The sequence below is a fragment of the Nilaparvata lugens genome, chromosome 8, assembly GCF_014356525.2.
Source record: "Nilaparvata lugens isolate BPH chromosome 8, ASM1435652v1, whole genome shotgun sequence".
Classification (NCBI taxonomy): Eukaryota; Metazoa; Arthropoda; class Insecta; order Hemiptera; family Delphacidae; genus Nilaparvata; species Nilaparvata lugens.
In genome coordinates, this window is record NC_052511.1 from 44,406,801 (window position 1) to 44,433,432 (window position 26,632).

Below are 26,632 nucleotides of genomic sequence, written 5' to 3' on the forward strand. Positions count from 1 at the left end.
GTGCCATTCTTTCTCTCCTTTTCTATCTGTAGGCCTTCCTTGGCCACATTCTCACCTCTTTTTAGGCCAACCCAAGGTGTGATGTGGACCGTTCTGATGGGTGGTGCTTTTATATGGTGTCTAACGGTGCCTGCAGGATACCAGGCCACAGTATACATACAGTATGAAAACTCAGCTAGTACCCTGGCACAAAAATCCGCCATCTTGTTAGGAAGCGCCGCATTGTAATAGTATTGATGGGAGGTTCGGAACACTTTACTGATCCGGATCAATTGATCTCGTTCACTGCCGCGAGACAAAAGACCAAAATTGGAACTTTCTAAGGTCACGTGACGTGTCTAGTATTTGTGCCATGTAAAAAGCATTGGTTGGATAGGCGTTTGATTGTCAGTTTCCATTCTGTATCCATTCCGTGACCAGGCGCCCTCCTGTAGTATTTGGCCTTGTATGGATGCGGGTGACTATGTCTGGGTTAACTCCCTGTTCGTGGGAACCACATGAACAAACCAAACTCCAAGGCAACTCCAGAAGTTGCCTTGCCTTCAAACCCATCGGGATCTGCCACATCAGGGAAGGCTCCTCAAGGTATGCGCACACCGATGCGTAAAAATTCGTTGCGGAATTTTCAAGAATTTAAGGTATGCGCACACCGATGCGTACAAATTCGTTGCGGAATTTTTAAGAATTCAGACTGCGGTTTCGAAACGAGGTTTTCGTTATGAAATATTCGCAACGCTGGTGCACTCACACTGGGAAGCGAAATAATCGCAATGTGGACGCGGAAATATTCGAGTTGACCTAACCAAACAGTTCAGCACTTTTATCATCTAAAATTTACGGTAGGCACAAAGTAGAAGGATTATCTTCTCTGTGCTGTAGGCTACTTCATCTCAATTTACTGATGTTCATCATAATAAGCCCTATACTATTATTTGCTGTGGCGGCAAACTCTGAGAAAGATGAAAGGCCAAAAAAATGTGAATACCATTTCACCTTCATTCTGAATACCATACTCTTGTACCACAATTGAGGAAGGATAGACAGCTATCCTTATATTTTTATGATCTGCATGACTAAGATCATACAATATTGGATAGGTATAAATAATCTTCAACAATTGTTCTGTGTTCACTATTTTCCTACTTGTGGTCGTGCAATGTCTGTTACTGTACTATATCTCTATTCCGTGCGAATTACAAAATAATGAATCTATCGTCTTATCACTGAAAAGAGAAATTTCGGATTTACACGAGAAAATGAATACTCTCAAGCAGCAGTGGAATGACGCAATAAATCATTCCATTGATGTGGATAAGAAATTAATGGAATGTAAAAATACAATGGATCAGATGAAGGTGAGTATTGAAGTCCTAGAAATTGAAAATTCTTCCTTAAAATGTGAAAAAAATGCTTGGAAATTGAACTCCATGATGTTAAGAATGTCTATTCACCAGGTGATATAGTATCTAATGGTCCCTCAGATTCCAAGGTCACTGCAACGAAGAATTCTTTCAGTGTTTTAAGTAAAGATACATCAATAGAGCCGATTACTAGGCTACTTGTAAATTGAATAAGGTTAGGAGTAATATGACAGTTATGAACTCTCATCAACTTTATAGGCTGCAAATAAATTAAAAAAGAGAATATTGCTATTGACAGACAGTAACGGTAGAGGATTGTACAGACTTCTACAAGAGCAAGAGTAGGAGTAAGTTATAATGTCACGGTAATATGTAAGCCAGGCGCCAAGCTGGCACAGGTGGTTGAAGATATTGAGTTTGACAAGTGACTTTGATACAGACGATTATGTAGTTGTAATAGGTGGGACAAATGATGTTTCCTTCCAGGCCCCATATAGATGTCGATCGATAGAGCCCTCAATAAATTTCTCCCGGTTTCGTCCAGGACAAATCTTATTCTGTCATCAATTCCTCAACATTATCTTGATTCCTGCAAAGATGATATTCCAAGTGAAAATGAAAATCATTTTATTATTCACTCGGTTGTAGAAGTTCGTTTTCCCCATGAAAAATGTATGAAAAACAAAGACAGATCAAAGAGATACATCTCAATGTAGGATCACTGGGTGATAAGGTGGGTCAGGTGGAAATATTTTTGGAAGATGAAGCTCTAGATTTTTTTTCTTATAAGCGAGCATGGGCTGACTGATGGTAAGTTAAATTCAATTAAATTGCACAATTATTCCCTCTTGTATTATTTTGAAAGAAAATATATGAGAAAGGCAGGGGTCGCTATTCATAAAAATGATTCAACTATGACTGGGAGTTTAAAGATTATGGAGATAGGTAAAAATGTTTCCGAGCAAAATATTTTTGAGTGCTGTGACATACAAGTGGAATTGGATAATCAACGTATAATTCTGTAATCAATATATATAGGAGTCCTGATGCTAGTGTTGATATATTTGTTGAAAAGTTGAGTGCCTAAAGCATTAGAACCATTTTTTGAACTCGCATGGAATAATAAAAGGGAGGATTTTAACATAAATATAATGAAGAAAGATAGAGCAGCAAATTGTTTTAATAACTTATTGAAGAGTTTTGGTCTGAACTTGAGGATTCTCTTGCCTACTAGAATTACTGAGCTGACGTCAACCTGCTTTGACAACATTTGTACAAATGTACGCGCCAAAAACGGTGAACCAGAATTCGATTTTCGTTCGGTGGGAGCAAGTAGTGGTGCACCAGTCACGTGGTTTCTGGTTACTGCTCACTTCGCCGAAGCCGTACATGCACCGCAACCTCCCATGAACACAATCACTGTATTGCAAGAGACCAAGGGCAAGGAAATGGGCTCTGTTTGGCAGCAATCAACCAGGTGATGAATAAGATGTTAGCATAGGGAAAGACTCCTGGATCTTGTGAAGGACACAGGTATTGGTTTGCCTAACTAACATACTACTTGGGAACACAATAAGCTACGGTTGACGTGTGGGGTTCTTTGAACCTTTGGATCCTTGAATCCGTCCCTTCATCAAGTATAATAATATAGTAATATAAGTATAATATAGTAATATCAAGTATTAAGTAGATATAGGCCTACATCAAGACAACATTATGCATAAAAATTGAGAAGTTTCTAGTTAAATACTCAAATTCTAAGTACAGTACCTAAATCATTCAATTTTTGTGCAATACAACTGTTAAGAGTTGTTTTGTATTTCAATACGGAATGCATAGATTCCATGCAATTTAGTAATGCAACAAATCAATTGATGATCTTTACAGGGGTTTTAGAGCTAACATGAAAAACAATACATATTTCGTATGAGTGTTTAATTAAACATAATACATTAACACACAAGATGGACCAGTGCCATTTTTTGAAATATAATTTTAGATTTCAAAGCATTTATAAAACGTAATTTACTAGAAACTGGTCTGAAACTTAAAAATACAATGTCCAGCCACCGCACCTACAATACAATAATCAAATTATATTCTATAATTTACAAAAAGAAATAAATAGAATTTGTTAGTTACCGTAACTAGTGTTTGTAGTGTACGATATTTACATGTCTCAATAGGCTGCAAGTGTAATTCACGGAGGGATTCGTCTATCATTTCTAATGATACATAATTTATTACACCTAAAACGTATCAGAGAACGAAATAATTTGTTGAAGCTACAAAAGTTAAAAGTAAAAAGAAATAATTCATAGTAGATGATGCAGTCACTCTCATCAACTGGAAGCGTGAGTTGGTAAATTCTTAAAAATTAAAATAATTTTATTAAGGTTTCTAAGAATTCTACTGTTTTAATGATTAGTCTTCTTTTGACAGCACCTTCAAATCAAATATAATTTTAATTAATCACTTCACCCATGTTAGATTAAGATCAAACAGTAATCTAATAAATCATTTGTTATGCCTTCAAATTCAATTCACTGGTTTGAACGAGTGTGGAACAATATTATTAATTACTGTCATTCATAACGCCATAGACAGACTAATAGTAAGGATATTTTATGCATCAAATATCAAATGCCTTTAGCTAACCATACAATCCTGTATTTCCATTTTAAAATTTCTCATAATTGTTTTCTTGAGGACACGAATTGCTTCATTTTCAATTTTCAAGAAAATCAATAATTTTAATTAAATTATTTCAAAGTACCAATTATTATGATAATAATTATTAAACAATATTAAATTAATAATAATTATTGATAATAAATAGTAATTGCAATTATTTAATTTTAATTCAAGTACCTTGCTGCTTTGAAAATGTTTAAACTCATTTATCCATTATACAGGGATAATAGTCTATAATTATAAAGGAATAATATCATGATTATACAGATTTTTCGTAATTTAAATTCCTTAAAACACGATAGAATGGTTATGCATTAAATGATCATGTTCAAGTGTAAAATAGACGATTGACATTGAAATCATATTAAAATTGTCCACGTATTTTTCCCCAAAGTTTTTCAATTAAATGATTTTTGAAGATGAAATAACTAACTATGGTTTAGGAAATGATTTATTTTTACAATCTGAAATGAAACAATTATAATCTGTAGGAGAGTAAATATCAATAGATTTAAAAGAATCTGAACTAGCAAACAACTTAGATGCAAATACTATAAAAACTGAAATACAAATTATTCATCGATATATTTTAGTTATATTACAGCGTAGGCTATATTTTTATGAATATTGGCTCTTTTAAACTCATCTTAAAAACAAATATTTGAAAAATAAAACACTCATATAAGGGATGAGCATAATCTAAATAGCTAAGTTTTAATATCAACAACACAATACATATCAATTACTAAATGATTTCTGTTACTAAAAGCATGTGAATATTAAAAAGTGTAAAAAACCTATTTGACAAAGTTAACAGAATTCTAAGGAAGACATGGCACAAGTGATAATACCATGCCGTGAGACACAAAAACATTAAAATTAATTTCATCATAGGCTACCGTATTTGATTTTCATTAATTTCGTTTGAAATCAGAAAATTTCTTCTTCCATAAATGTTTTATTCTAAAGATTAGGCTAACTTTGGTCTCTTCGTATTAGTCGTACGAACCCAATATGATGAAGTCAGAAATTAGATCTTAATTTCTACTAGCCTACTACAAATTCTTCTAGAATTCGTCAAAAATCCGGTCTTCTGTCCTCACTGAATGGTATTCATTCATTCAACTCTCATACTCAATTTTAAATATGTACCTAGTGATAAGAGATATTTGTCTGAAATTCGGCCGTGTTATGATGTGTATATTTATGGTCTTCACTCACTCAATGTTAATGGATACTAATGAAAATTCTGTCTTTGAAAACATGAAACCAGATTCTTGGATGATACCTATTACATAAAATCAATTCGTAAAACTCAATTTCATACAAAATAAACAAAAAGGATATAAGACTGAAATTTTGCCTTGCTATGTGTTTTCTAGTCTCAAAGAAAATTAAACCAGTCCACTTAGACGGTATTACATAAAACTGACCTAAGGTCAATTCATTCATTCAATTTGATTACAGTGATGATAATGTAGGATGATCAAAATGTGGGTAGAGTTCAGTCACCCGCCCCCGGCCCGTCTCTGTCCCTGGGGGTGGACCCTTCGTGATGACCTCCCCTCGGCTGATCACGATCCCTGCCCCCTCCACCACGATCACGTCTGTAATCACGTGACCGTGATCGGCGCTCGGATCGAGCTCTCGAATGTCGGCTGCGGGATCCGCTACGGGATCGGTGCGATCTGCAAAGCAAGCTTCGATTAAGCGCCTGTCTTGAGTCGGTAACATGAGAAAAAGACCAATGATAAGTGCACTTCAGGACTGGATAAGTCATTCTTCGTGAGCGAATAAGATGTAGGTATAACTCCTGGTTCTGAATACTCCTGGTCCTGATTCTTGAATACATTATACACTTGTGAAATACATGCTTCTTAGTAGGAGGACCACTTCTTTATTAAATGCAATACAAGCTTCTTGAACACATGGAAAATTAAACACAATCTTCACCATTGAATATGAAAGGCATACTTGATTGAATGATCAGAAAACTTCTTGAATACAGGGAATTCTTGAAAATGAAACGCACTTTTCATGATTGAATAAGGAACAAGCTTCTTGTTGGACGAAGCACAATCTTCTGCATGCGATGAAAGAAAAACACAGTTCTCTCTTGAAAACATACTTCTTCATTAGATGGCATCAGGCTTCTTAATAGAACGAAAGAACATGCTTATTCTTCTTCTAAAATCTTCTTGACATTCTGCATATCCTTGGTGAAATGTATGTTATTTATTTATTCAACAGAGACAAAAACACATAATCATAAAACGATTGGAAATTTAAAAACAGGCTTAATAGTACGGGCGCAAATGTCATTCCGTGGTCATTTTTGAGTAACAGCGGTGGAAGATGTCTCAATTTCTTCATTAGGTCTAGCATAATAAGGATCGTGATGATGATAAGTCGAAATCACAGGCGAACACCTCGGAAACAAGATGGCCGCCAAAATTTTCAGGGTTTTGCTATATCGCTTATATTTCAATAACCATTCAAGATATTCAACCATTTTTTAGACGAAAATATTTTAAAAAACTTCCTCTACAATTTTTGTTTTATAAAATTTTCCTTTAAAACGCATATTGTTTCAGTTATAATCTTCAAAAGCCCAAAAAAACTTTTTTTTCTAAATTTGTTCAAATTTCATTGCATTATAACTTTTTTTGTGCAAGAGATACAGAGAAATTTTGAATCTATGAAATGTAGAGCGTTTTTTCCACTTTGGAACGATATATTATATTCATGCGCTGTACGTCAAAAAATAAGTTCTCCAGCGCCTTCCAAAGAAAACCCTGCATGATTTCTGGTGCGTTTTTCCATAAGCATGAGGTAACAAGCTAGAACTATATAAAATCGATTTTTCATGACTACTTCATGATAGAGATTTGCAAATGGTCTCAATCCCTTCTTTAGAACAAGACGAATAAGAATATTGAGATGGAAACAACGAAAATATTCGACATCATTGAAAAATACAAGATGGCGGTCATTATTGATGAATGATAAGAGTGAATCATATTGAATGATTCTATTCCACAGCTTCAGACACCGTTTGTCTTAACAGAATACATTTCATTACGAATACTTGTCACCCGAGACAGTTCGTATACAAAAAATGTACAAATTCATCATGCACAATAAATGTCAATAGTATAACATGTATTGTTTGCCTAACAAACAGTAGTTTAAGAGCAACATCACATCAAGCCTCAACATCAATAACAAAATATTTCCACTTGAAAGAAACTGTAAACAAATAAGTCAGAAAGTATATTAGTCAAATTCTTTTTTAATAGAAAATAAGCGTAAAAAATAAGTCAGAGAAAATAAAAAAATAGAAATAAATAACTTTATTGAGTTTATAATTAGAATGTTATGAATACTACGGTATCAGAACGACAAAATCAGAGTAGACAGAAAATACAAAAATAATGATGGGCAATTAACATGTGAAGCAGTTCATAATGTACATAACGTTTTTAAGATTGAAATAAAATAAGAAAATTCTTCAATTTGATTCGAATGATATCCTTGCCTTCTATTCCCAGCGATAGTTATTATCAAAATTGTTATCGTATTGATAATACGGTCTGATTGGGGAGAAACATGCAACAGAACAAAAATTTAAAACATTAAATTTATAGAAACAAAACTGAAAGGACTTGAAGCAAATTAAATCATTAGCAAGCAATCTACCAATTCAAAGTTTACATAAATTATTTTTTGTAGCGAGTAGATAATTAAATATGAAGAAAAGTAATGTAATCTTGTTAAAGAGTCTTGTATTGAATACATTTTATTGAAGAAGAATATAAGTTTGTGAATAATGATGAACTGGGATGATGCAAAATTACAGATTGAAAATTGTTGGGAGACAATGAATTGGACCAACGACCGAATTACAGTCTCGAAGAAATAACTCGAGACTTGAAACAACATGGGGTTGCACGAGAAGGCCTATATTTCGCACAATCTATCAAAGCCGATATTTGGTCAAATTACTCCAATTATTAAATAGATTGACAGAATTGCAAGCTCCAACCACCAACCACCTACACCACAGTGGTCCGCATATCTTCAACAATTAATTAATTTATTTTTTCTCTGTCATGTGACCCATGTCTAAGGATTTATTTATTTATTATTAAAAACATTTACAATATAAAAAACTCCGTTACATACTTAGATTACTTTCCTTAACCTTCCGGCAGTCGCGCTTTTGTAAATAGTACAACAGTGTCAGTTTTTTTTTTGCTGCACAAAACTATTGAATGGGGTGATGTCAGTGAATGAGTTACCTATTCATTCCAAAACTTCCCCCTCATCACTCCACTGAGTTGCAGTATCAACCGAGAAATGGTTCAGTCTTTGGGTGTCATTTAGTCGCGACAGTGCATAAGATAGGGAAAGACTGTATACGGGGACTGTAAACGAACCAATAGCACAAAATTGATGGCTTTCTTGATGTACCTTATTGGGCTATGAAATGGTAATCATTCAAATGTTCATAGGCGTTAAATAATCCAAGAAAAAGGAAAAAGTAATTATACAATGAATTAATATGTATTGACAGTAAAAAATATAACACGCGACTGCTCGTGTGATTGAGTAGGGCGCGACTGCCGGAAGGTTTAACTATCGTCCCACTATAGTGTAATAATATAGAGTATCATCTGATCGATAACTCGACAAAATGCATATTTCACTGACCATATCACAAAATATTATGCAGGACTGATAGGGTCCTTTGTCTAATAGAAATTTACAAAAAAATTATTGTGTTCAATTTTACAAAAATTGTATTATAGAATCAATTTTATTATTGTGTCACATTACATACAACATATAAATAGAAACATGACCTTGGCGAAAGTCCACTGACCTTGAACTCCTGGACTTGCTGCGTGACCTTGAAGAGGAGCTCCTGCGTCGGTAGTCACGTGACCGCCTGCCGCCATCCCTCTGCCGGTAGCGATCTCTGTCGCGGTCACGGTCACGATCCCTGTCGCGGTCTCTCTCGCGCTCGCGATCACCTCTCTCACGCTCGCGCTCCCTGTCGCGTTCACGGTCCCTGATCAATCAAAATCGTATTTTTAAAAGTGGATTCTTTCATCAAAGAAGATAAAAAACATTCAAGTGGTTTTTCACGAAAACCAATATTGAACTTTTTAAAAGAAAGATTCCAACACAGTTAAATTATTTGAAATATCCATTGCTATTCTATATCCAATACTGTATTTCAATATCCATTTATTCTGATTTCAATTTCCAACTTTACGAAATATAAACAATGAAAAAATATTTATGAGACATATTCAATTTTTTTATATTATTATATTAAAGTTTTTTTATTGTCAACACTATAGCCATCTACTCTAAATACTAATGAACTTATTTTTCTTGTACATACTACTTGAAAAATTAAACAACGAATCATCTCGAATCCTGTATGAAAAAATTTGTGCATTGGAAAAATTTTTGGAGACTAATATAGGCTTTATTTATTGAACGAGCATAGCAAGTTCCTAATGATCAAGTCATTGTCAGTTTGTTTTTGGAACGATTACTTTCGATTGCTTTCATTAATCAACTTTGAATTTTCCACATAATTATATTATAATTATTCTTTGGACCATTATTCAGATTGAGTTTGTGGGCCAAAAAATTGATTCTCCTTCGTCCTTTTTGAGTATATAACAAGATAACATTGAAAATGGATAAGTAAATATTTCTGTTACAAATCACAAAACAGCTGTCGGCTCGATTATCAATTGTGTGCAATGTTGCATGCGATCAATAACTCAAAATGCAACTTCAACTAGCCTATATCTTATAACTGTACACTGACAAGAGGTTGCAAATCCAAATGGGACCAACCTTCAGCGCTCCAGTGTCGTCAACTACAATGACAGATTTTCTGATTCGAGATTTAAAAATGATTAATAGTAATAGCATATTGTCATTTAAAACAAAACCTAACAAGACACAACATCTGGTTCGCACTCTAAGCAGGTCACCAAATCCACATCCAGCCACTATGGGACTGCTGGGCTTCAAGACCACTCTGTACCATCAGATTGCCAAGAGTCACCTAACTGCTGAGGAAATTGAAGTGCCAGGCTCCAGCTGGATATCTTTCAATTGCTTATTACGACTTCTTTCACAGGTACGGCCTGATACTTGGGGGTCATGCGGCGGATGTTAGGGACCAAGAGTAATGACTGGTAGTGGGCCACGTGAACATTGCAAATCCATCTTTTGGAGGCGGCTGGGGATCCTCACGGAGTATGGTGTATGGGCTATACATCCTGCTGTGTCTCCGGTTTGTGAGGGAGGAGGTAAGCAGCTTGTCGATCCAGACGACACATGAGAGGGGGAAGCATGATTGAGCTGCCCAGATGCCGACTCACCAAGACGACGGAGAGCCATCCATACCTCTCAATCAACATGTACAACAGGTTGCCACAGAGAATCAATGTGATTGTGATATGTGTCAGAACCTTCCCAAGGATGCTCTTTTTTGACTCATCCTCTGTCTGATTATCAAATGTTTAGGATGTAATTATAAATTGAATTGAACTGAATCAGCGTTTTAAAGACTGGCAAATTCACAAGGACCATGAAGACATGGCTGGAAGGGAATCCTCTCTATTCCCTTGATGACTTCCTGGGAGGACTTATATGACACCACCCACATATGACACTGCCAATCGAGGATCCTGGTCCTAGGCGAAGCGGAAGGTAATAGAGGTAATAAGCCTATATTATTTGATATTTGATTCGAAAGTATCGATATTTCATTGGATAGTATCGATATTCATTGGTGTCGACACTCGATAACGATAACGACACGATATTTGATTCAAAAGTATCGATGTTTCATTAGATAGTATCGATACTGACCTGTCCTTGAACTCAGCCCTGCGCTGTTGTTTGCGCTGCTCGACAGTGTTCTGCAGGTCGGCGAGTTTGTCGCGTATCTTGATGAAGCCGAGATGCAGCTTGCCGCCAAAGTGGTCGGCCAGCCGGCGGTCGTTGTCGTGGATGCCCAGGTAGGCCGAGCACACCTCGCACACGCGCAGCTTCTGCTGCTGGTAGCTCGACGCCGGCATCGAGTTGCGGTACACGTCCTCTGCATCTGCCTTCTTCTTGCGCAGCTCGTCGATCTAAACACCACAAAAGTTTAATAGCATCACTATCTATATAATAAGAGAGAGTAGGGTTGTGTTTGTTCGTGTGTTCGTTTGTTCGCATCAAAACATGTCAACTTGTGGATTGCATACCGGAAAAACGGGAATGATTTAGATCTCCAAATTTTGAACATAGATTCTAAAAATATCAAAATCGTTCACTTCGAAGCCCAAATTTCAATTTTCTTTCTAAATTTTTCAGAATTAATGTTTAAATTTGATTCATGGAACATCATACTGCAAACCTACATTGATGTAGATGTGTTTGTATAAAGGAAGCTCACAGAGAAATTGATACGCTGGTAACAATGTGTTGCAATATGTGTTTCGATACAGGAAGCTCATGTTTCGATACGAGTTTTGATACAAATGCTGGCAGCTTATAGCGATTGTGATAATATTATATTATTGTGAGTTGTTAAGTTTTGAATATCAACATTTTATTGATTCTCAATCTTTCAAATTCTCGAAAAGCTGTTTTTGTCATCTTTAAATATGATATTAAACACTAAAAATCATCTACAATACAACACTACCGCGGCCGGTACGAGCAGTGAGTTAAATATTATGTTATAAAATTATGTAAGAGTTTTGATTTTAAATGAAATCAATACAATAATATAGCCAACATACAATAATAATATTGTTCCGCTGACAAATTTCTAAATAGGTGAAATATTGAAAACTTTTTCTTAACATAAGAGATGTATTTCAAGTATGATGAAGGTTAGGTACGGTATCGTATGTGGCCTACTGAAATCCGTGTATCAGAAACGAAAATTTGTTGAACCCAATTGAAGAGCTATATTATTCAGCTCTTTGAACAAACATTTTAAATAATACGTGTCGGATTATTTTGAACAAAGTGCTATAAATAATCATTTACTAGCTATTTTGGGGGCGAATTCAATAGCAGTCCAAAATTTAACAGCATTTTATTTGAATATTGCCGGCATGTTCTGCAATTTATTTGTATCACTTAATAAATAGATGCAAAAATTAATGGATATCGTTATGAATTATCAGACAGAAACGATTTGAATCTTTTTTAAATGAAATATGCCACATTTATTTTATTCTAGGTAGTAAGGATAATGTGATATTATAACGTTAGTTACTAGACAATTCATATCAACAGCTTTCGTGGAGTATTGGTAAAGAGCTCGGCTTCAAAGCGAAAGGTACTTGGTTCGAGTCCCGAAGAAGCTTTAATTTTTTTGTTCTCAATTTTTTCCCTCGAAACATATTATATTATTATTATATTACATTATTATAAATTATTTTTTGAAGGAGGTTGTTTTCATTACGATTGAACTTGGATTTTATCAAATAATTATTCAATGTAAAATTTTGCAATCAAGTTAATTATTAATAGGTATGGTAGTACTATAAAAAAGGAAAGAACTAGCTTAAACACGTATACACGTGTAAAGGATAGTAAAATTATGTTTGACGCATCATCACGTCTGAACTACTGGACTGATTTACTTGAAATGTTGCATATAAATGTTTAATTAACCGAGGATTCTTATAGGCCTATTTTCAATTCTTCTAGATTTCATTACGTCAAGTTTTAAAAATACCCTTGCGAAGCACGGGTTACCTGCTAGTTATTCAATAAAAGAATACACTCAATTGTTCAAGGTCTAAGATTAGAAATGTTTCCAATCATTTTTATTTCATGATTAAGAGTAGGATTATAAAAACTCGTATATGATTATAAAAAAATACATATTTCATGATTTATATAAAATAAATAATATTATATGATTCCGTAAAAAAATAGTAATAGAATAGAATATGTTTTATTGTAAACGCTTCTGAGGTCATCAGAAGCATTACCTTCGTCACACTATACGATAAATTTCATACATACATTATACAAAAATTAAAAAAAAAACCTATTCTAAAACCAATAAAATATATCAAATATCAAGATCCACTTATGGAAATGTCCAGTTTATGAAAAAAGTGATATAGAATATATTAAAATATATGATATACTGGTCCTGGGACACAGAAAAACAGAAAGAAAAAAGACAAACAAAAAAGTAGCAGTAGTTGATAACACTAGTAGTTCTGCGAACAGTAGACCTCGCTCACGAATACAACTTTCAATCTAATGAGAAGGGCCAGTACAGTAAGTACAGTATATTGTGAAGATTTAGCCATGTCATCTATTATTTTCTCCATTGAAAGTGCTAGAGACATTGTTTGCAGGGACACCGGACTTATCAAGGAGGTACCTTTATATCGTCTCCATATTTACAATATAAACATATATTACAACTTTTCTAATAATTGATTATAAGAAATTGGTCAACTGACGGAAAAATGGAAAATGCAGTAGGCAATTTAGATGATGAATCGTCTCACAGACGATGGTGAGATGGAAAATGATTCTAAATAAGATGAATTTGTTGGTGACAATGTAAGGAGGTTGCTAATGATGTTTTCCATGAAAAGTGGATTCAATGTTATGGCTTGTTATGCCTATGCAGAATGTTAATGCTCACAAATCGGTTTCCGATCTCATACCTAAGGAAAACAAAAGACTTGACACTGTAGAGCGACACAAATATGCACAAAAAATGCATAAAATACAATAATTATTGTACCCTGATAAACTGAAAATTCAGTTAGAAAATAACTAAAATAACTGATAGTTATGAATAAAAGAAGTTGGAGTTTAAAGAAATGTTCATGATGTTAAATATTGTCTACAACTAAAATAGTTGTTGATTTATTAGTTGATTAATTTTATGATTATAAAAATTGTCCACAACTAGAATAGTTGAGTTATCTGTAACATAGATAATAATAGTTATTCATGTATTGATATTAAAGATTTTTTAAAAATAATTTATCCAATTAATTTGATAAATCAATTTAATAATAATAATAAGATGATTCAATTTAATTATTCTATATAGTAATAATAATAATTTTATAATGATACATTATTAGAAAAAGATAAAACAATTTGTATCGTCTGCAAAAAAAAAAAAAACTGGTCAGAACGAGATTTGAACCTGGGTCCCACAGTGTGTCAAACTACGCTCTAACCGTCTTGGACACCAGCCTTGTTTCAAAGAACTTGCATACCAAATTTCATCCAAATCGGACAATAACTGCGACTGTAACTGCGGTACAAACAAACAAACACAAAAGCCGATCGAGTCGAAACTAAGACCTCAACTTCGCTTCGGTCAATAATGGGCTCAACATGTTAAGCATTTCACAAAGTCCTAGCCAGTTCATAGAACTCCTGAAAAGTGTATATAGGGTTACTAATTTAGGAATAGTTTTAGCCTCCGCTTGAAAATTTGATTTTGTTAAATTTTAGTTAAAACATCACAATATAAGAATAGAAAAACATGACAAAGCCAAAAACGCCATTTCATTAGTAATTAATGAAATAGGTAGAAAATTCAAAATTTCCAGTTCCTTACACCACCCATAAAAGACTGTGTACGCCAAATGTGAGCACATCTTTCCGATGCCACACAGGTACTTTTGAAACGAAAATAGGTACTTTTGGACATTTTGATGAATACATGTCATTCATTTGAAGGAAAAAAGAGCATCTACTACATTTGAACAGACCTGAAATTGAGATATGAAACCAGAGTCATCAAATGCGAGATTTCAGAACTGAACAGCAGTCATTTGTAAAACTTAAGCTTTAGACACTCAATACTGTTGTACAATGTAGTATCTACTTGTGAATATAGCTTCAGGCCGCAGTGTCTTGATGTATATTGAACTATATTGTACAATAATATCACACATCTATCGATTTCTTTAAATCACCAGAATGACTTACGAGTATAATTGTATGTATAAGTGGTAAGTTTGTTTGGACACAGAGCTCAGCTCTCTGAACTACTGCTATTATGTAGAACTACTACTCATTGATTACTACTCATTGAGTAAACGCTTAAATCGAATAACATAACTCAACAAAAAGCTTCATTTAGCTGGTCAAGCTAAAGATTGATAATGCTTCTTTTATCTGACACCAGAGATCAAGTTATCTCTGCACTCATTTGACGTTTGAAGAACTAAACTACATTGAGCCAGTGCATTATTTTATGTGGCATCATGGTCTCAAGTAAGTTGATTTGTCGATTGTAAAACAAAACTGACCTCAGCCATAAACTTGAGACTTTCCTCGACCTGACCCTCCTGGCCGAGCTGTTCGGCACGCGCCAACTTCTTGCCGATCTGTTCGGCCAACTGATGCACTGCGTTGGCCTTCTGCGCCACCTCGGCTGACAGCTCCTCCTGCGTCTCCAGCAGACGCTGCTTGGCCAGCTCCGTGCGATGGTCGCAGTCGCTGATGAACGTCTGCAGGTGCTCCATCGCCTATCAATCAATCAATCAATTTATTTGTCAAAAACAAAATAGAAAAAAGCTTTACAAAAAATAAAAATAAGCTACTGCATTCAACTAAAGCACATGTACGTGAACTGCAAATTTATTTCATACAAATATTTCAAATTCAAATTTAATCATCCTTAATGATAATTACAAAGTTTAAAACTTGAAGTATAATATAAAATACATTACTTAAAAGTAGGGATGTTAATCCCGGGATCCCGGTCCATTTTTGATATCTAACAATCCCGGGATTTTTCAGCGTCAATCACTGGATTTTCAGGATTGGAAAACCTGAAATTGTGAATCGTGTTTTTCCAAAAAACAATTCAATATAGAATTCATTTACGGTGATGAATATGAGTTTTGCATATATTGTTCCAAGTGTTTGACTAATTTATTCTACAGGCACAGCCTACAGTTGCATATACATAATAATACTGTACTCTGTAATGGCTAAATAGAATTAGCATTATCGATTCGCATAATTCGCAGAATGGTTGTTGATCGGTTGTTATGCCTCTACGTTTGTTTCTGTTTACGCAGCACCACAATTACCAGTCTAGACCAGTGAGTACAGAAAAAGACTATACTAGCTGTAGTTCGTTTATACTATACTCGCTTTAGTTCTATACTCGCTGGTCTAGACGGCGCAATATTTGCAATAGTGCTGATGTCATGTCCTTGAAATGCACTCAGATCTTTGAAAGGCTTCAGAAATCAGAAGTAAATAAGCACTAACTATTCTCTCTCTCTAATTATATTTCTTGATCATAAGTAGAATATCTAGTTGAAGTAAATATAGTTGGCTCGACGAAATTTCATTTAGTAGTGGTTCAGCTTATAAAAAAAGTTATCCCAATCTTGAAAACATTTGTAAATATAATTTTCAATTTCAATATTATTCCTAAGTATTTTTCCATTTTAATAATATCCTCTCCCTCTATAATGAGCCCTTTTTCATCTCCACACACTGTTACTGAACATGTAATTGAGGAGGAAGAATTTGTTAAAAATGCATTGGATGATACCGAAATGCCGGGATTGGAAATCAGTCCCGGGATTGACATCCCTACTTAAAAGTTGGATATACAGTAGGTAGATAAGTAATTATATCTACAGGATAAAGATAAAAAACAACAATCGAATCAGTCATCCCAAATTCTTAGAATACATTTTGTGGACTGGAAATCAAAGTGTTTTGTGAAACCCTATTTCGAACTTTGCCTTGTATCTAAATTCGGGTGAGAAACACTGTAGTAGGGTTCGCCAGACCTTCTCCCCCAATAATTCTAAATAAAAAAAGCAATGAGGAAATGAATTAAATTCAAACCAGTAAAAAAGTTTCTATATTGGCCTTTCGCCTATTTTTCTCTCCCAATCATTCCTGTCGATATCAGTTCATCTAATGCCTATATTGACTCAAGAAATTTTTTGAGAAATTCAAACATGTGGGGAAGTCGTGTGAGTCGTTCAGTTCTTCGAATCTCACGGCATCACGACACACCATAAATGGTTATGCTCAATTATGTTTCAATGGAACGGTAAAAGGGCAGGTTATTGGGTTGGGTTTTTGCGTTTAAATGGCAATATGCTGGTATTATGAGAAAAATATTATATATTCATTCGAATATATAATATTGTATCCACTGGACTTTCTGGAAGCAACGGGAAATAGACGAAATGAAATTTCGAGAAACTGATACCCCAAACAGCTGATTGGAGATGCAATTAATGTCATTCATTCTGAATACGGTAATAGGAGCATGAACTAAATTAATAAGGAGATAAATTCCAAAAGGTTTCTAGAAAAGTAATCAAAGGTCTACTCACATCGATATCATAGTAGTAGTCGCGCTCTCTACTGGCATGTTCGAAATCAGCACGCAGCGCCAAATCGTGGATTTTGGGACATTCTCCCAGGTCCATACGCTGTAACAACCATTCAGTGCTATCAAAAACATTCAAAACTAAAATATATAGAACATATTCTGCAATCAAAATTGAAACCTCAATAGGTCTGTCAATAAAAAGCGTGCTTAGATAGTGGAGCAATAAAGTAAAACTAGTGATTTCAACACAAAACATTCAAAATTTGGATTCTTTTGAATGATATGTCAGTTAAATCATATTGTTTCAAATATGATGTTAATAATATGTAAATATCAATTAGTTTTCAAATCCAAACAAGATCTGATTCATCAGTACTTTTATTTGTATATTCCAGGACCTGTTTAAAAAGTCCAATGGTCCCGTAATACAGTAGAAAGGCTTCCACACACCAGACTAATAAAATTATCATGAAGCTCACAATATCATCACTTCTAGTGTAATGGAATGTTTTCCTGTATTATGGTACTACATTCTACTGAACTATCAAATTTTCATCGAACATGTCCCTAATTTGATAACATTGAACCAGCTTTCAAGAAATATAATTTACTGATTTATGAGATATCCTGTGTTGTGTAGCCAAGAGAAATAATACAAATATTCCCATCAAGAACAGACTTTGAACTAGAATTTCCCATCACCAAAAAACAACAATTTAAAGCATGATGAACACACATTTAAAAAGAATCTTGATAGAAATGCATGAATTATTATAACTAGAGCATTAATTTATGAAAACTGTTTATTGACAATGTGAAAAAGTTTATGAATTGAAAAGAGAAAGACAATGAAAACATCAATAGTTCTTAAAATGTAATTTGATTTTCATAAATGAAAAACACACAAATAAGGACATCTTAATCAGAGTGGTATCTGAATATAACAATCAGAAACATAAGCAAATATTAGGGGATCCTAACAGATTCAACATAAAAAAATAAAACATTGCAAAGGACTTACACAAGCATTTAGATCACTAAAATGACGCAAAAACTTAGTGCGTTGAAAACATTGAGAAACCAAGAGACACATATAAAATTATAAAGGAATAAGCTTGAAAAATACAGTATGTGATGAAACATGACCAAAATTCGTGACTATATCGAACGATTAAATAAATATATAATTTCTGTAACTTGAATGAAAATTAATCCCTTAATATTGTTGATCGTGTATTTATTTGTGTAATGAATATGATTGTAGCCCAACAAGAATTCATATCTGTGTAAAAGATACATCTGTAAAGAAATTGAAATAACACAGACACAAATTCATCAACATTTATGATTTTATTAGAGAAATACAACTCAATTCAATTGTATGTGATACTAGTATACTATATTCTATGCAGAATGCAGGCTACCTGAAATTTCGAAACAACGAATAAGGTTGTATAGACATGTTTTTGATTGAAACACAAAGTATTTATACACCGGTCGGCAAATGGCTATAAAACTCGAATTGAATAAAATAGATAAAATCGTATTTAGATTGTCATATTTTGTAGTGGTGACTTACAAATGACAGCATTCATGAGAGGCGACCGCCCGGCGCTATCGTAGCCTCATTGCACCCTTTCACTCATCTGTTCTCATTTTACCAACTCTAACCTTCCCTGGATGGTAAGAAGAGAAGCAATCAAACGTCATAAGTTTCATCAAAAATCGTGTTTGTTCAACATCTGTTTGCTAATTTAGAACTGATTGAGCATACGTACTCCGCCGGAGAGGATGAGGATGACGTTGAATTCGGCTGTCGTTCTTTGCTTACTTTGCAATACTCACGCGACAAACGACCAAGTTGTTGGCACGATTGAAACGCTAAAGTTCGTTTAAAATTCGTTTCAATAAACAAATAAATAGATTCGTCTATACTCACAATCGGTTTCACGCACGTTTGCCGCAGTAACTTAGCTAACATTGATAGTCGTTCAATTATTGTTGTGCTATCAGTAACATTATCACATACAGGTTATCATGAGTTGAACGCGAATTGAACAAGATTATAAACTTTCCAATACTTTAAAATCATATAAATGATAAATAACAATGGAGTCATTAGAGAGAGGAATTCGATACAAGAAGCCAGTTACATTAAATTTTACAGTAAAATAATGAAAAGGTCCTCACTTTAGACGAGGATAATGGGTGACAAGTAAGTCTAATGTATAGTAGCCTTTCTCCTATAATATAGGGATAAAAATGCATGAAACAAGCCCCTGTAAACAGGCCTAGTCTGGTAAAAACAATAAATTCCATTTCCAAATTTTAAAAACTAATGTTCAAGTTAGAATAACCATGAATTGGCTGCTCAACAAGCAACACATGAACTGTCAGTAAATTAAAATTATAGAATACATAGAATTAATTGCAATAGATTATCACTCATCACATGAATTTTGAACAGGGATTATATGAGTGTGAATGTATAATTCAATAAAAATACTGTATACAGATAGAGTTCTTTGATTCGCCTTCAACTCATGATTGTTTGAAATGGAAACTACATATTTCACAATTGGTCAAGACAATTTATTTAGTAAATACTCACAGTTTGTAGAATAATTGGATTCGTTTTAACGCTATTTGTTAAATTAAGTAACTATACCACCAGTAGAGTAAGTTGCAGAATAATACCCTAATTATTAGTTTATATCAATACTTTGTTCTTATATTAACATTAATTGCAGAGTACATGATTATGTAACAATAACATACAATACATTCAAAAAAGTAACAGAAGTTTTCGTGTGAATCATAATTTAGGTAAAGATATTACACAAAGTTCTACTAAACCATCGAATTAGAAGATATAGTAAGTTTAGTGATCTGTGAGGTAATTAACAAAAAATCGTCATTCCCACAACTTAACAGAATATAGCCACCAAGCAAACATAGTGATAACTGACTTTTACAATAGCATAGTGATTAGGGCTGTAGAACCCACCCTTTGAAATATTGATTGCAAGAAAACTATTGTCATACGACTAAACCTTAAAGAAATCTCAGGAAGAGATGGGAAATGTGAGAAACCTCTTTCTCACTACTTTACTTGAGAAAGCAATTGAAAAATATTTAAAAATCAATTAAGTGCTGAATAGAATAATTATTGATCTGGGGTATAATATAGTTATGAAGAATTAATTGTGCTCCTCAATAAGCTAAACTCATTATGCAAGCAACAAACTAAACAAATAAAATTTGTTAACCTGCACATAAAAGTCATTTGACAAAAAACGTTATTTAAGAATAATATCAACTATAATAATTTGAAATACCTCCAAGTTATAACAAGATATACCGTGAGATTTACAATGAATACAAGGTTGGGAGCAATAAAACAGGCCATTTTGTAAGGAGAATCTTCCATATTTTTAACAATACACGATCAACTGTTTTAATACAATACGTACCAGAACAAAGAACACAGCTCCTTACTTTATTCTTCCAAGCATAAAGATCCCTGTCCATTGATAATTTTTGTTTAGCAAAACAAACAGATATTTTGATATTCGATTAAAATGAACAAATAATTGGAATAGCTGTTGTTTTGAGCGAAAAATTATAAATGGACAGACATATTGAAGAAATTTAAAAACATGAAGCAGTGCTACATTGAGTGGTAATTCAAAAACCAATAATTCCCACCAAACCACTAGAAACATTTCATATAGCACCGAAATATGAATAGGAAAAAAATTAGAATTTCAATTTAAAATTTGCTAGTACTCACCAAAACATCAATAGTTCCACGATAGTTATAAATTCCAAATTAATTCTTATTTTAAAAAGCCTAAATAGTTCTAGCTCAAGGATTGTTGACTTTGTAATACAGAAAATATTGTCTATACATACCCAAATTAGCAGACAAAAAGATTTAGGGATTGAATCAACATCAATGATTTAATAGTGCTACTTACAGAAATGAAAGGATCCTGGATATGGTTAACAATTCATTTTTTCAAAATATGAGTTTAGCTTTACAATAGTTGATGATCAGATACTAAAACTGTTAGATATAATACAATTTCAATAGTTGAGTATAGTCAACATGTTGTTAACTGTATTTCCAAAGTAAACAGCAATATAATCTAATAAAACATATAATTGGAAATGTACTAGAACATTATCCAAAGAAATAATTCATCATGGTTATCATATTCAACCACGAAAAATATTGTAATTCATTATTTACAAATATTATGTATGATCCATTCAATACATTGAAAAGTTATTAAAAAATTACTAGTTCCAATTAATGCCTATAGCATTTAATTACTGTAATCATTCAAATTAGTATTAATGTATCTTATTTCCTAATCAACTTCAATCATAAGTACAATAAAATTCTGAGTTATTGACATGCATGATCTAAATTTTCTGAAATTGGGAGTATATGAACTAATTTGAAAGCTCATCAACCAAATGTATGATTTCATCCACATTGCATAAGAACTATCAAGAAGTTTTTCGTTCATTTAAGCAACTTTACAATTTTAGATTATCTAGAACTTATCTATAGATCTATGCATTTGGTTTGGTTTTAAAGTCAATATCTAACTTAATGGAATAAAACAAAATAACCCAATACTCATTACTAAAAATATTCTTTGATAAATCTAGGGTAACTCTATTGATTTTGATTACCAGAAATTTGTAATTTTTTCTTAAAAAATTACAAATCGATCATTCCAGATCAAAAAATATTCAAAGTACAGAATGTTCATTATTAAAAAATGAACCGTAAACTATTAACTACATTTATGTTTGAAAAGCATTAAAAATATATTTCATCGCTTTCGCAAGCCATTTAGAATAGAAATAGGTATTCATCGATAGAAAAAAACGTGATGAGCAATAATTAATAAGATATTATCTATATACAGAGTTGGTGAAAATTATGGAAACTGCTTAATATTCCGTTTACAAAGATGTTGTGACTGTAGGTTACATTGGGAATTCTATTCGAATAAAATAACTACTTTTCTGTTGCTACAAAATTTTTGTCTACCATTTTGAATTGAACTTCATTTTTTGAATGGGAGGGTGGTCGTATGATACATGAGTTGGATACAGAATTTGAGATAAAATGATTGGACAAACTGCACAACGATATCTTAAACCGTTCCAAAGTTTTTCACAGATAAAGCATACAAAAATTAAATAAAAGTGTACATTGAAAATATGAAAAAAACTATAAAATTTTACTTATTTTTAATTTTTGAATGTGAATAACTTTGGAACGGTTTGAGATATCAATGTGCGAATTTCGCCAATCATTGTCTTTTAAAATTCTGTATAGAAATCATCATATATGACCTTCCCATTTAAAAAAAAGAGGTTGAATTAAAAATGGCGGATTCGAGATGGCGGACAAAAATTTTGAAGCGACAGAAAAGTATTTTTTTTCAATTCAAATAGGATCCCGAATGAAACCTACAGTCAAAATATCATTGCAAAAGAAATATTGAGCTGGTACATAGTTTCCACCAACCCAGCATATATACTGTATAATATTATTTATGCACCATTCACTATCAGGTTGACTGGAAAATCCTTCCAGTTTGATAATAAATCAATTGATAGAACCAGCCTTACAACTATTATTCATCAAAAAGACAAGAAGGATTTTTCAACTTACAGTGGAGGACAAGATTTCATGAGGACAACAAGCGAGTAAAAAGCTCTTGCAAACTTTTGGATCGGAAAACTTTACTTGGAACCGGTTATTTTCTCCTGAAAAAGTAAATGTTTTTATGAATTATCCATACAAACTTTGAAAATTAATAGGCCTCAGTGAATAATCTTATAGATGTCCAAATATAACAATTAAAACTATTAATATTATCTATTAAATCCAAGATATACCACATGCGCAATAATAAAAAATATGTATAGCAAGTAGAAGCTCAAATGTATACGCGGCATCACTTGAACGATCCCTGTCAATTCCGCTTTCTAACAATGATACACCAGTTATACTACCAAGACTATTCATTGAATCAAAAAATTTGCTGGACTGTGATGTTGCCTATAGTCATGTTTTTAATTACTTGACACGATCTATACCTGGCCTTGATCACGACATTGGATAATATATATGATTAAAACTAATTGAGATATTAGTTTCCAGAAACCAAAAATCTGATGGTGAAAAATGAAGACCTTCTCCTGCAAGCTAATACAGTTGAATTTATTCAAGTTGTCTAATTGAATATATTTCGTCACACAGCAAAGCATGATAAGCTCGCAATAATGTAAAATCTGGCAACGCGGATAATTAGTCATCTAGAAGTCAAAAGTCTCAACCTATTTTATTCTGAGTAAACAAACTTATGATTTTCGATTTATTTGCAATGGAAAGATGCTATGGTAAAATCTAGTAAACTAGGCAATATACTACAGGTGCCATTTTTTGTGTCTTCTGTCAATTTTAGAACACTCCCATAACAATCATGGTATTCTAATTCTGTTCAGCAGAGGCAGAAAATAATTGGAAAACAGGACGTATTCAAGGAAAAGGAATATTCAATCAGACCTTGCCAGCCATCCATGTCACTCGAAATTTATTTATTCACAATCAAAACATGGTATAATATGTAAGCATGGTCTGTACTGTATACCACTCAAATGTGTTGTACCCATTTTATTCAAAAGATGGAATCCTTTTTAAAAACGACATATTATACTAGTCTTGAAAAGTATAGGAAGGAATAATAAAACTATGATTGAAAAGGAAGAAACACAAGAATTCATTTGGAAAAATTTTGAATACCGTAGGCTTACTCATAATTCTCAATTTTTGACTATCTATCTTATTGTTAATATAAGAGTAACTTATGTCTTATGATAGTATTTTGTAAAATAAATAAATGAAGGGTGCAGCACCTTAGTACATTAAATTACAAATTACATTAAGTACAATCATAAAACTTGCAGAAAAGAACAATTTTTTCAAATTAAAAACTATTCCTCTCTTTTTCATTTTTGTTTGTAGCCCAGTCAATGACGACAAGAAACAGGATTTTGTGCAACAAATTGAGGGGAAGCTGAAATCCTGCAGCTTCAATATACAAAGCACGTAGCCTGAAACCGCTAGCTCCCATAGTTCAAGTGCTTCCTCCCCCCCCCCAAGACCACCACGGAGCTCGAAACTGCAATGGTTTCGTAAAAGAAGTATAGGCCTATATGTCTGTATATCGACTTCAAATCAATATATCGATCTGACTTTGATTCCATCATTTCAAAGATGAATACTAACCATCCTAAGAAAAGATTCACTAGCTGTAGACAACTATTCATTGAATGCAAGTTGCTTACAGTGGTTTCAATCTACATACTTGAAACAGTCTTCTTTTTTACAGCTCAATGTGAGCTTTAGCCTCTCGCACTAGAGCCCTCCTCACATCAGTCACATGCCTTTCGTCTGCATACCACAGCTCCCATCCTCCACTTAATCTCTCCATCGGTACTTGAAACTGTGGTCCTCGCAAGTAATTCAGATCCAAATTTGTGAAATGGTCAACATGGGCACAATATACAAGGACCAAGCTAAATATTGAACTTTTGCAGAACAGGCATAACAAATATTTGAACGCACACCAATTTATGCAGGCTCATACTTCTTCAATATTCTGCCGGATGGCATAAAAATTATGTGGAACTCACAATCAACATTCCACAAGGAACTGAAAAAGTATCTCACAGCAAGACCATAACATTCAGTGAAGGAATTTATTGAAGACCACAAATACCACCATCTAAGAGGGTAGTGGTGCAAGTTGCACCCTCTGTCAACCTGTCCACTCGACTATTGAAGACCCTGATTAAGAAATCGACAGAGAACAGGGCAATTCCCCGATTGTCGGACCGTGGTGAAAACATCGTAAGTAAATAAGTAAGAACAGATCTACAATATTAATGCAACATATAACATTTTATCGTATATCTATTGTTCAAGACGTTATTCTCATACAAAGCCATAGAATTAGAAAATTCTCACATAATTGAATTTTAGACATAGGTAAATATATTGTAGGTATAAACTTAGGGTATGATTACATTGAATGCGTAGGTATATGTGCAAGTGCACGTATGGTCATCCATGACTAAGCACACATATGAGAAACGAAAATCTGGAGAATATAGGAGCAAACACAGAACGCGTGCATTTGCTTGTTGCATCCAATGTTCAGTATGAACAGCAACAGAATAGGCAAAACGTGTTTTAATGACTCTTTCCAGAATTTGTTTATTGTCTCATGCATAATATTACGTGCACGAGAATCAATGAGATCATCCCTTTATTTAGAATTTTGAACAATGACATAAAATTTATTGAAATAAAAATGAATTAGGGCCTACAGCCAAAGCAAATAGCCTAGGTTCAATGAAAAGTTATGAATCATCTAAAGTTGGTACAATTAAATAATTTCAATAATTTATGTTTATAAGAAATCTTTCAAAACACTAGATATTTTGATATGATTCAAAAATAGGCAGGAAGTTTACATTAGTAAAATTGGGCTACTGTAACACAGTTCTATTTTGATGTCTTGGCAGACTTCCAATACTTGATTTTTATCTTAAACAACCCTACATTTTGTCAATATGAGAGGTCAAATACATTAGAAATTCTGCATACGGATACAAATAATAATACTAAAAAATACGACCAAACTGGGAACTCACCATTTCGTCCGGTTCCCATCAATTGATCAAGCATAGCCCTCATTTGATCGTGGGCTGTCATTTTGTAGAAATGATATTCTACCTATAACAATAAGAAACTTACTTCACAGTTTAATAAATCCCCATAGAATTATAGTTTTTACACGTATTTATTGATTAATTTACATACACCAAACTAGTAATCGAATCGCCATTCGTGAAAAACATAAGGATAAGCCAACTCTGAGTTTTGATTTGACTTGTCTTCGTTCGATTCCAAGTTCCAAGGAAAGTGTCATATTTTACCCATGAGGCCCCATTATATTTTTCTAATTGAAATAATTTATTTTATAAAAAAAAATCGATCGATATTCAGGTATTATAAAATAGAATTAGAATTTATTTTCACTGAATCTATAACTTATTATAAACAATAACTATT

At 33.3% G+C, this 26,632-nt stretch overlaps 1 protein-coding gene across 2 annotated transcripts; it reads right to left on the reverse strand.

The window, feature by feature from the left end:
• Positions 1-3,279: 3,279 nt before the first annotated feature.
• LOC111047401 (putative RNA-binding protein Luc7-like 2) lies at positions 3,280-26,628 on the reverse strand. 2 transcript variants are annotated; one of them, XM_039434872.1, is made up of 8 exons: positions 26,212-26,473; positions 23,162-23,256; positions 19,040-19,136; positions 17,462-17,560; positions 15,398-15,616; positions 10,962-11,224; positions 8,941-9,129; positions 3,280-5,743 (listed from the first exon to the last, which is right to left on the reverse strand). In XM_039434872.1, the coding sequence occupies exons 3-8, from the start codon at positions 19,049-19,051 to the stop codon at positions 5,560-5,562; spliced, it is 966 nt and encodes a 321-aa protein (XP_039290806.1). In that variant the 5' UTR covers positions 19,052-19,136; positions 23,162-23,256; positions 26,212-26,473; the 3' UTR covers positions 3,280-5,559. The 2 variants fall into 2 exon arrangements, with proteins under 2 accessions (XP_039290806.1, XP_022188840.1); XM_022333148.2 differs by lacking the exon at positions 19,040-19,136 and having other exon boundaries at positions 26,212-26,628.
• Between the last annotated feature and the right edge of the window lie 4 nt (positions 26,629-26,632).

Excerpts from the sequence above, each read along its gene's own strand:
- LOC111047401 (XM_022333148.2), bottom strand. The coding sequence starts at position 26,272 with ATGACAGCCCACGATCAAATGAGGGCTATGCTTGATCAATTGATGGGA. Across the intron at positions 15,617-17,461 it reads ACTACTACTATGATATCGAT|GCGATGGAGCACCTGCAGAC; the intron begins GTGAGTAGACCT and ends ATTGATTGATAG. Across the intron at positions 5,744-8,940 it reads AGCAAGTCCAGGAGTTCAAG|ATCGCACCGATCCCGTAGCG; the intron begins GTCAGTGGACTT and ends CTTGCTTTGCAG.